Below are 12,140 nucleotides of genomic sequence, written 5' to 3'. Positions count from 1 at the left end.
AATGCTCAATGAGAATCTGAGAGATTTTTTGCAAACACTAGATCAACCATAAAATCAAGTAGAGAAATAGAACAACAATAAAATTATGAAGAAATAGAGATACCTGCTACTTCAATCAAAATTAAAAATGTTACCCTAGATTCAACAAACTGAATAAGATACCTGTATTCAGATTATTCGAAGAGAGCTATTGATTGATATTTTTCACATAATATTAAGCAGAAATTAAAACAATGTTACCATAAATCCATGAAGAGGAACACTACAGCACATTGAAACCCCAAAGGCTTTTGCATTAATTCAAAAAAGTATACAAGAGAGCTTGAGAGCTTAGTACACGATCCAGAGATCGGATGGATCAACTAACAAATGACGTTTTATTTAAAGGTAAATCTGCCAACGGCTAGTTTGAGTTATTCTCGTCAAAGCAATCTCAACTTTTGATGAGGATTAAAATTTATTTCAATTTTATCTGTCGAAATATCAAATTCTTGAGGAAATTCGAATTTTTCAACTAAATGCATTTTATTTAACTCAAAAATAATTTTTTTGAATTAATTTCCTAAAAAAATTGACTTTGACTTAAACCCCAGGTACCAAAGGCTTAAAATTTAGAAAAATAATTAATTTATCTTAGTCTCGAGACCTTTTAAAATTTGAATTTTAAGGACTGACGAATTTTGCCTTTGGAGAATTTAAATTTACCTATGACCTAGAATTAATTAAATTTCTGGCTTAGGATTTTAATTAATTTTTTGACCAGAAAATTTAACTAATTAACCTATGAGGGGATAAATTATTTTTTTCCAACTTTCAAGACAATTTACATCATAATTTTTGTATTTTTACATCATAAGGGGGAAAACTCATTTGAAAAAGACCCTCATAGTCTACCCATTTCTGCGACACATATATAATCCAACAGACCAAGCAATTTGTAATAAAATAACCTAACCAAATAGTTAGGATTATTTCCAAATCACTTTTACATAGACTCGATTTATAACACTAGGACTCGCCTAAGATTCCAGTGACAAAATCCATTCCGGCTTTGGGGTAAGACTGAAGGAAAGCTCTGCCGACCATTCCAGAATGGATCGGTTAGACAAAAAACTTCTTGGAATGTAGACCATCACTAGAAAAGTAGGTTTACCTAGGCAATTACATACATGACACGGATCTGCTGAGATTATTTATATTACACACATGCAGAATGGTTTTATATTATAACATGATAATCAGGTTGATGATGATAGCTGAACGGCACGGACACTTTGATTAGATGTTATTCCTTTGCGAGAAAAGGGGGTGTATTGCTATGGGTAGTTGACACGCAAGGGTAAACAGGGTGCATCTGGGAAGAAAGGAATCTTTGTGGGCTATAGTGAAAATTCTAAGGGATATAGAATTTATGTGGCTGGTCAAAAGGAAGTTGAGATAAGTCATGATGTCACCTTTGACGAAGATATGGCCCTCGGGAAGATCAACAACCTTCCTATCCTAAGGAAGGACAAAGAAGGTGACACCGGAAATCAAGGTGCAAAAGAAGACGAAACAATGCCTGATGTTGATGAACCTATGGATCCTATTGATCCTCCTCCTACAAAAGGAGACCCTAATGGCTTAGGGAGATTCTCGAAGATGTCGAGAGACACATTGCACCAAAGGGGACTTTCTGTGAAAGCAAGAAGTCGAATAGGGATCAAGGATATTTGACCGCCATGAGCACTATCATTCAAAATGAGCCTTCATCATTCGAAGAAGCTGTGAAGCATCAAGTATGGAAGGATGCTATGAATGAATAATACAAGTCAATTATGAAGATTGATGTCTGGGATGTGGTCCCTAGACCCCAGGACAAATCGGTTGTCACCTTTAAGTGGCTCTATAAAATCAAGAATGGAGCTGATGGAAGTGCAAACCCTCTCATTCACAAATGTAAGAGAGAGTTGGCTTTTGAATTTGATATGGACCTAGAACCGATGCACTGTTTCCTAGGGTTGGAGGTCTTTCCAAAGCTAGGTGAAATTTTCCTCTCTCAAGGAAAATATGTTGTGAAGATATTGGAAAGATTTGGGATGGTGGACTACAAGCCCGTGACTACTCTAATGGAACTTAACTTTAAGAAGTTATGTGGTAGTGCTGCTGGACTTGAATTGGGAAATGCTTATGAGTATCGTCAACTCATAGGAGCACTAATGTTCTTGGTGAACTCTTGTTCGGACATATGTTTTGCAGTTAACACATTGAGCCAATACATGGTTGAGCCTCATCATATGCATTGGATTGCTGCTAAGAATCTTATGAGATATCTTTGGGCACAATCACTCATGGACTGAGATACACTGCCGGAAATGTGAGCCTACATGGTTATTCTGATGTTGATTGGGCTGGCAGTGTGATGGATCGCAAGAGCACTTCTGGATGCTGTTTTTCTTTGGGTTTTTCTTTGATATCCTGGATGAGTAGGAAGCGGAAATTAGTTGCCTTGAGCATTGCCGAGGCCAAATACATAGTTGTTAGTATGGCCTCCTATGAAGCTGTCTGTTTGAGGAAGCTCTTCAGTGAGCTGTTTGGACATGTGCTAGATACCACCGTGATCCTCTGTGACAAACAGAGTGGGATTTGATTATTAGAGAATCCCGTGTTTCATGATCGCTCCAAGCATATAGATATCAGGGCCCACTTTATCCGGGATATGGTACAACGAGGAGCAATAAGGTTCCATCACATTGGAGCTGATGAGCAGGTCACCAATATTCTGACAAAGCCCCTGGGAAAGGTCAAATTCTTGGCTTTCCGAGAACAACTTGGAGTTGTGGAGAGACCCTCTTATGAGGGTCGTGTATGGGATGGCCATTGAGCTTTGAGAGCTCCGGGGGGCTTGGGGTATTTCTTGGAGCAGTGAGCAACCATAGGGTGAGTGGTTCAACCTTCTCCTAGTTGTTTGCTGTACAGGGTGAGTGGTTCATTCTTCCCCTGCGATACCTGTTGGTGACATGTAGGCAGGATGAGTGGTTCATCCTTCTCTTGTTGAAACATCCTACCCATGCAGTTTGAGAATCATGGGAAGTAACTCTCTTTTGGCCAATGAGTAGGGAAATGAGGATAGGGACCATAGTACTACTGATGGACGCATCGTGTACTACCATACTCCCTATGCTAGGATGACTGATATTGATTTGGGATCAATTGGAACTGACTTCGGGTTAGTAAGAGTGGTATGAGACACTCTCTTTTGATTGGAACTGACTTTGGGTCAATAAGAGTGGTATGAGACACTCTTTTGATTGGAACTGACTTCAGGTCAGTAAGAGTGGTATGACACACTCTCCTTTTATTGGGACTGACTTTGGGTTAGTAGAGAATGGTATGATACATTCTCGATCGCTTCTTCTTCTTCATAGTTCAACAGAGCAGAGCAGTGCATTGATGGCAGAGATAATATAGATTGGCAGGTGGATTTGCAGATGAAGTTCTCCCTAGTTCAGAGGGAGTGTTAAAATTGGCAACTAGGGCCCAACTCTACATGGGTCATCTTATTTATGACAGATGATATTTTTCTTAGATTCCTCTCTCCGAGAGGTGTAGGATTGATCTAAATATTATCCGATATTAACATGTACAAATGTAGTTATGAATTTATTTTGATTATGGTCAAAATGTCAAGGTCGGCCAACAAACTTATGTAGGCTCAGAAGTCCAACAGTCATGTCTATTCATCTTCAACGTTTCATATAAATAGAAGGTGACTTAGCCTGATTTGGACACACTCATCTTCACACTTCTCTCTGTCTCTCCTCATTGATTGGGTACGGATTTCTGGGCCTCTCTCTCTCTCCACACGTCCTAAATTTCAGGAGATCGAATTTCTAGACAGTTTGACCAAACGTTGACCAACATGCATTGATCTCCTTTGATTGTGTTTTTGTGAGGACTATCTCTGTTTGGGCAGGCCACATTTCTGGGCATAGAAATCGAGGCTAAACGTTGACTGTTGACCAACGTTGACTGCAGCTAGGGCTGACTAAAGGTGGGATGTTTGACCAGACTTTGACTGTTTTGATGGCTGGTTTATCTTGCTGTTTGGAGGCCGAAGTTGACTGAAGTTGAATGATTTGCTGAGGGTCAAATCTGCCTTGTTGGCCAATGTTGACTTTTTTGGTTATGGCTCTTTTGCTGCTGTTATAAATTATCAGATTTGTAAATTGTACTATCTCTCTCTGCTAAATTATTGAAGACTATAAGAAGAATTGATCAAGGGTTTCCCCACATTGGGGTTTGCCCCTAGCTAGTGCCACATCTTGTGTCCTCTTGTCTTGGCTTGTCTTCTATTGTTTATGTTTATGTTCTATCTGCACTTTACTATGATGTTGATGTGATTTGTAAATTGGATATTGATATTGAGCTAATAAAGAAATTCAAGTAAAGTTGTTCTTAAGCATAAAACATACCATTGTTGTCTAAAATTAACACATCCCTCATCATTTACACCCATGACATTTGACCTTGAGACCCTCGTGCTCCCATCCATTCATCATCATTCACATGACACCTATCAATTGAAGGATGTACCAGAGGGCTTTCCCCTTAGGGCCTGGGAACAACTAATAGTGTTGTTTATTAGCCACTCCTACCTAGGGAGGTAACAATATTATGAGATCAGGCCCCAAATTTGGAAGGGAAACCCACAGAGAGACATCCCAAAGGCAAGATTCAGCTCTTCCTAGTGTTACTTGGGAGCGGGAGTGAAAATGGGTGCGGGAGTGACATTTTCAGAAGCTCCCGGTTTGGGAGTGAATCCCAGAGCGTTATATATATATATATATATATATATATATATGTTTTGATACATATATGTCAACAAAAGCATGTAGAATGATGAATTAGATATGAAAAACATAAAAAAACATAGATTGAACCATATAACAACAATCATCTAGATTCTAGAAGTTATAATCTTCATCAACCACGTCCACAAGTTAGTAACATAGTAACATACAACATATTGAGTCTCATGATTCATCAATATTAAAGTTTAAAGCTTTCAAAATTCAATATATAACATTTATCATCATTGATCACCAAAGTTGTACTTGTAAGCTAAGTGTAACCATTACAACAAATAATATCTAACATGAAATGAAATGTTATAAAATGAAACAAATTTCAACTTTCATGAAGCATCATATTCATTATTCATTACTAATGAGTTATAATTGCCAACTTCAAACTTAAATTATCATATATTGTTTAAAAAAATATCATAATAAATATGAAAGAGTCAATAGTTATAAAAATTACTAGAAACTAGAAAAGACAAGTAAATCTATTATCTATTGCTTATGCTTGGGCCTCTTGCCACCACAAGAAATGTCTAATTTTTTAGTCTTGTTGGAAAATCAGGATCTTTATCATTAATATAACCCATAAGCATTAATATCCAGAGGTATCTTTGTCATTACCTCTGTATCTGTATAGGGATCTTTGTCATTAATATCACCCTTTAAGCATTAACATAAGATAGAAAAAGCATAGCATGTCAAGTCAAGATTTTGTTTGAGTGATGCGTACATTTTTAGGAGGGTCATGAAAGAGGAGTTTGACAACCAATGTCACTAACATCAAAGTACATAGAGGGATTGGTGCTCTTGATTAAATACGAGTTCCATACCCTAATACATGACAAAATTCAATGGAAACATTGCAATCCCCCAATCCCGAAATCCTGAAAAACTGATAAGTCTGTTGGATTTTGAATGAAATCTAAAATTCTACTTTCTCCATATGAAATCCAATGAGGTCAGAACCACTCTCAAACATCCTGAGTCATTTCATAGTAATGTTAAAAATTTAAGTAAAAGGATGAAAATGAAGATTAAGGAGAATGTCACTTTTACTTTAAGAATTTAACATTACCATGAATCACATATCAATACTAGGGCCATAGGCTTGATCATTAAGCTGCTCCACTCAAAACTTATTTGTTTCTTTGAAAAAAATTTGCATTTGGAACATTACTGCGCTTTTTTTTTGCAAAAAAGGCTAAACGCTCTCGAAAAGGCAGGGAGCGTTTTTTTTTTAGTGAGCACGCTCCGAGCCGCTCCCGCTCGGAGCGCGAATTGGGAGTGGGAGCGAGAGTGAGGGGGAGGGATCCCCCGCAACCCTGGTTCTTCCAACCAATGTTCACAGGGTTCATCGAACCTAAAAAATTATCTTCAAATTTGGTCAGGTTCGATAAGGTTCGGTGCAAGTTTTTTTTTTTTTTTCTAGTTCGCCTGGTTTATTTTATATTACAGAGTCTGCGGTATTTTAATTTGGGAGTTTGAATGTCTTCAAATTTTGAAGTCTTGTTTAAATTTGTGCATAGGTCCTCAAGTACGCTGGTCATAATTATTTGACAACGTGAATTCCCAAAGGTATGTCTTCAGCCTATTCATATTTCTCCTTTTATCCACACCTGGAAACCCTAGATAAGATTGTTTCGCTTATTCAAACCCATGTCTAAAGTGATATCTGGGCTAGAGAGCTTGAAAATCTTCAATTGCATAATCACATACCACATCTCCAAATGGGTTTCGAATGCATCGCACTTGGAGCTCTAGGCCTCCAACACTCCATTTGACCATTTAAATTTAATTCGCCCAACTGATTCGATTTTGGTCATCTATATTCAAATTTACCATTATAACGAAAATGGGCGTAAGCATCCAACCCATATTGTATGAGCACCATTGAGCCTCTGAGAGCTAACCATTGTAGTAGATAAAATGTGTGATGTGCAACCATGGAGGGAGTTGTACTCGCACAGTGAGGAATGGCATTCAGCACATTAGGCAATTAGCTTTGTCGCTTTATAATTTGAATTATTATTATTATTATTATCCAATTTTAAGGTCACGACCAAGCCAGACACCAAATTGGTGTATGAGATCTGCTTGTTTGTGGGACAAGGGACCCACCTCCATGCAACGATTTGACTTCTAAGTCTACGAAGGCATACATACTCTACCCGGCTCTGGTTTTGAACCTTTGACCTCTTAGGGGGAAACACATGCTCTTAACCATTAGACCCACTCACATTGCCATGATTTGCTTTATATACATATATTTTTTTATATATTAAAAATAATAATATATCAATGTTATAATATATTATAAATTCAATTTGATTAAATTTTGTGGAATTTTAATTTGAATCTGGTTAAGATAATTTTATAAATAATTTACAATATAGGTTGTTTTATATATATTAGAAAATAATATATTATTATTATAATGCAATATATTAAAATTTAATTAAATTTTATGTTGAAAGTAATGATGTTATACTGAAGAAGAAATAAATTCAATTTGATTATAATTTTTTTTTAATATATACAATTATTATATTGGTTTATATATTAAATTTGAGTTATATATATATATATATATATATATATATATAGTTAGTTTAGTTTATAGACAAATGACCTTTTTCACGACATTTTTTCTTGTCAATTTTAACAAAAATCTGACAGATTTTTTAAAACTTGAGTTTAAGTTGTTAAATCTGTAGAATTGCGGTGCCCCTAGGTTTTTAAGGTGTTGAATCCAATCATGCATTCAAAAATATATTTTAAATAAGAAATAATTACATTCTTACTTGAAATTGTATCACCAGATTCAGGTAAAAAAGGTTATTTTGTCTATAAGTTAGACTACAAACCTCATCCGAATCTTATGGGAAAATTCGAACTCAAACCTGAATCATGTGACATAGCTTCCAACCAATCTATCTAGTGATTCTTTCCTCTGGCCTTAGTTGGTAGGAGAGTTGCACATTGGACAGGACATACTTCATAGGAGAACAATTGCTCGTCTCCTTATGGCTCTTTGCCATATACCCTCTTCTAGAGCATTGTTTTCCACTTTGGATTTTAGTCAATAGAGTTTAGATCTTATAGGTACCCTTATTTTATTCTTTTATGGGACTGGCATTTGCACTCCCATTTTGTATCAACACTTACGTACCGAATAGTTTTGTTGACCTACTTTAGGTCATTTGTTGCACATTAATAAAGCTATTTATCTTATCTCATATTATCCAATCTATTCCGTTCATCAAACTTGGTTGGGTAATTCCCAATTCTTGTTCATTGTGTTCCCCTTCCCAACACAGACTGATTCAAATCCCTGTACTAAAGAATGGCTAACATATATCATTTTCAAGTTCTACAAAATTTTCTTAGGAATTTTCTGGTTACCCTTTAACATTATGTTAAACCAAAGTTGCACGAAACGGGGAAACGGGTACGAGTTTCCGAAACGGGAAGCGATACGAAACGCAACCTCCCCAAATTTTGGAAACAGAAAATGCGAATATATATATATATATATATATATATATATATATATATATATATAGATATATATATATATATATATAGATAGATATATATATATAGAATATATATATATGTGTGTGTGTGTGTGTGTGTGTGTGTGTGCAATCATAAAGCATAAATGATACATTATAATTTATTACACTTAAACATTAAGATTTAATTTACATCACATTTACTCATGAATGATCACATAATGAAAATAAAAATATCGGAATATCCAAAAGCAACCTTTATTAGATATCCAAATCTCAAAATCAGCCTTTATTTATATTAATATATGAGGCTGCAAGTACAATAAAGACTATAAGGCTGCAAGAGAAAGATCCAAATCAGGATTTTCTGCATCCACATCCCATTCTTTAGAAGGACCACTGTTGTATTGGGAGTCTCCTCCTACATAGTCGAACGACCTTAGTGCTCTTGATTAAATACACATTTCATACCCTAGTACCCTACATGATTTTGATTATTGGGAGTTTCCCCTGCATAGAGGGCTTCGTTCTCTTGATTAAATAGAAGTTCCATACCCTAGTACATGATAAAATCGAATGGAAACATTGCAACCCCATCAATCCTGAAATCCTGAAAAACAAATAAGTCTGCTGGATTTTGAGTGAGATCTAAAATTCTACTTTCTCCATATGAAATCCAATGAGGGCGAAACCACTCTCAAACATCCTGAGTCATTTCATGGTAATGTTAAAAATTTAAGTAAAAAGATGAAAATGAAAAATAAAAGAGAATATCACTTTAAGAATTTAACATTACCATGAACTGTATGTCAACACTAGGGCAAAAATTCACTTTTATAACTTTAGACACACATCTAGAAAATTAAAAAACAAATTTGAAAAAAAACAAAAAATTAGAAAAAAACACAATTCAATTGGGAAACGCGGCCTGTACGTCCTGGAAACGCGTTTCCGGCAATACGGCCACGTTTCCGTTTCGGGAAACATGGCCGTACGGCCGGAAACGCGTTTCCAGGCCGTACGGTGCGCGGAAACGCGTTTCGTTTCGTTTCCCGGGAGGAAACGACCCCTAGGGCCACGTTTCCTGCAACTTAGTGTTAAACAAAACCAGTCATTAGAGCACAAAAAATTCAGCCTGTGTTGTTGAAATAAAATATGCAACTGTGTTAGAGACTTACAGCCAAGAAAACTGTGTTCTTCCTGTCCCAAACTGAAAATTACAAGACAGAAACAATATTCTCTTTGAAAAATTCATAAACCTGCTGAAAAATACGCAGATTTTCCCAAAACTCTCCAATCTGCTAAAAGATGCTCATATCTGCTTCAGATCTAACTGAAAACATCTCAGTTTTGTTGAAAAGTGCTTAATTCGCATTCAGATCTAGCTGAAAATTCTCATATCTGTTGAAAGACACTCAAATCTAGCTGAAAAGTTGTCGAATCAGTCAAATTACAGATGGAAACACTGAACCATGGTCATATCTGTCAAATTTCTGTCCAAAAGAAGCTTAATCTGCTGAAAGAAGTGAGATATGTAATATATCTGCCAAATTAATGATAAAAATGTAATATTGAAAATCTAGCTTCTGTCTCGTTAAAATGTGGCTTTAAAATGGAAAAATGCAAACTAGGTTCAATTCTAAATAAAAAATTATGAATCGTGTTTAACCGAAAAGCTAGACCTAGTTTTCTTTTATCCAAAATCCTTTGTTTTTTCAATGGATACCAAAATGCAATCTCTTTCTATCACTGAACTATGTAGTCCCTAGGCCTTCACCCACTTTGTCCGACTTTCCCTAATTGTGGGTCTGATACCATATTACAAAGAAACCAAGAACACAAGAAAACTTAGAAGATAGAAATATTCTTTGAATATTCAAATGGAGAGAGTACATGACATAAACCTGAAAATGACTTAAATGTACTTGAAGTCATTGATACAACACTAAAGCATGAATTATATTAAGTTAAATGATTTTATGAATATGCTCAAGTCTATAGCCTAAATGACTATTTTGAATTAAACAAGAAGATTGTCTCCTTCACTGAGTGGTTCTATTTTGTTGTGGGGAGATCTTGAAGTTTGGTTCCCTGTTTGATGGATCCTCATTGTCGCACATGCTATCAACATTCTTCGTTTCTTTTCTGTTTCTGATTTGTTTTCTTTCTTTTCCAGCTGTAGTTTTACGTTATATTTTCCTTTGATAGAGTTGTTGATTGTTTCTTTGAAGAATAAATGGCGAGTGCTTGATTGGAGTTTGTTATGAATGTTTTATGTGAGAGCGTTCATTTGAAGAAAAAAAATCAACTGGACGGTGAATGTTAATTTCCTTTCAATCATTCATATCTGAAAATTCCTCATGAGGTTGTCTGTTGAGAGCCACATCACGAACATGTGTTTCTGGATTAACATATTGTAGAGGGTTTCAAGTGTAATAGTTGAAGATCTTTATTCCAGGATAGTGCCAAGAAGTCTTTCCAATAACACTGAGTTGGTTAGATGTGCCATGGTAGATTGATTATTGAGTTCTGTGATTGAGGGGTGAGTCAATTGGGTGTTCAATCAGAATTTCACGTTATGATATAAAAGAAAAAGATCTACCAACCTAGACCAATCCCATCCCATGATCTGTTATGCATTTGATGCTTTTATTATTGACGTTGAAGTATTTCTTTCTGGGGTTAATATGTTTTTTATGACCAAATTCAGATTTGGCTGTGGATTTTTGAATCAACATTCTGATGGGAGTGCATTAAAAGCTGTGTATGTATTTTTGACATTCATATATGTCTTGTCTGTATTTTTTGCAGGTTGTTGAGAGGTAATGGGCAAGTGGTAAATGGTGATCATGGGGTGAAATTTACTCATAAGGAGATTCCAGTTGATTGCAGAAAGAAGGCTTCAAGAAGTTTGGACGCTGCTAATGGTGCTGTTGATGCATTATCATCTGGCACTCTTGAAGGTTTTTCCAATGGTATTAACCTGAAAACTGGATAGGTTATTACCTAAATTAAATGTAGTGTGTTCTTGGAGGTATTATATTGTTCGTACATAACCTAAAGTTTGTCAACCGCCACAAAAGAATATTGTAACTTATAGAGCAGTTCTGCAATTTATTAACTGAAGCAGATTCATGCTAAGACTTGACATATCTTTCTGATTTCATGGTGAAGCCAAAGTTTTCTGTTGGACTGCATAACTGATCAATATTCAATATATTTTTTACTTTTGTGTCATCCAGATATTTAATTTATGCATTGAGGTTAATAACATAACTTTCTTGATTTCTTTACATTCTGAAATGGTGTTTTATCAAATGTTCCTGATATTTTGGACTGCATAACTGATCAATATTCAATATATTTTTTACTTTTGTGTCATCCAGATATTTAATTTATGCATTGAGGTTAATAACATAACTTTCTTGATTTCTTTACATTCTGAAATGGTGTTTTATCAAATATTCCTGATATTTTATGATCTGGAATGGATCCAAATAAGGGGATGGTTGTAAGACTCAGTACTTGCAAGTGTAGAAGTGAATGTGACAAAAGAGAGAACCAATTTTTTTGTTGTTGGTTCGATCCACACAAGATTTGAATGTTGATTTCATGGTTTAAATAATTCTTCAACATGGCAATCACCAATTGAGCTGCCCCCATGGGCTAAAGAGAGAAAAACAATGAAATAAATGAAAAATAAAAATAAAATGGGAGAGAAGGCTGAGGAATGGGAAATGAAGGGTCATGTCTGTTGGCCTTCCCATTACTCCTCTCTCTG

The 12,140-nt window shown here is 35.6% G+C and overlaps 1 protein-coding gene across 2 annotated transcripts in view; it reads left to right on the top strand.

Annotated features, from left to right (window-relative positions):
• The window catches only part of LOC149234725 (delta-1-pyrroline-5-carboxylate synthase-like), a 290,923-nt gene extending 279,327 nt beyond the window's left edge, over nt 1-11,596 (top strand). For both annotated transcript variants that reach the window (XM_089371914.1, XM_089371915.1), the window contains one exon: nt 11,171-11,596. In XM_089371914.1, the coding sequence (XP_089228040.1) occupies nt 11,171-11,357 (187 nt within the window). In that variant the 3' untranslated portion in view covers nt 11,358-11,596. The remainder of the gene's footprint in view (nt 1-11,170) is intronic.
• Nucleotides 11,597-12,140: the final 544 nt, after the last annotated feature.

This window comes from Pinus tabuliformis, chromosome 8, assembly GCF_031772625.1.
Source record: "Pinus tabuliformis cultivar Carrire ecotype Pingquan chromosome 8, CPIR1, whole genome shotgun sequence".
Classification (NCBI taxonomy): domain Eukaryota; kingdom Viridiplantae; phylum Streptophyta; class Pinopsida; order Pinales; family Pinaceae; genus Pinus; species Pinus tabuliformis.
Note: the sequence above shows the minus strand (reverse complement) of the source record. Positions and strands in the feature narration are given on the sequence as shown.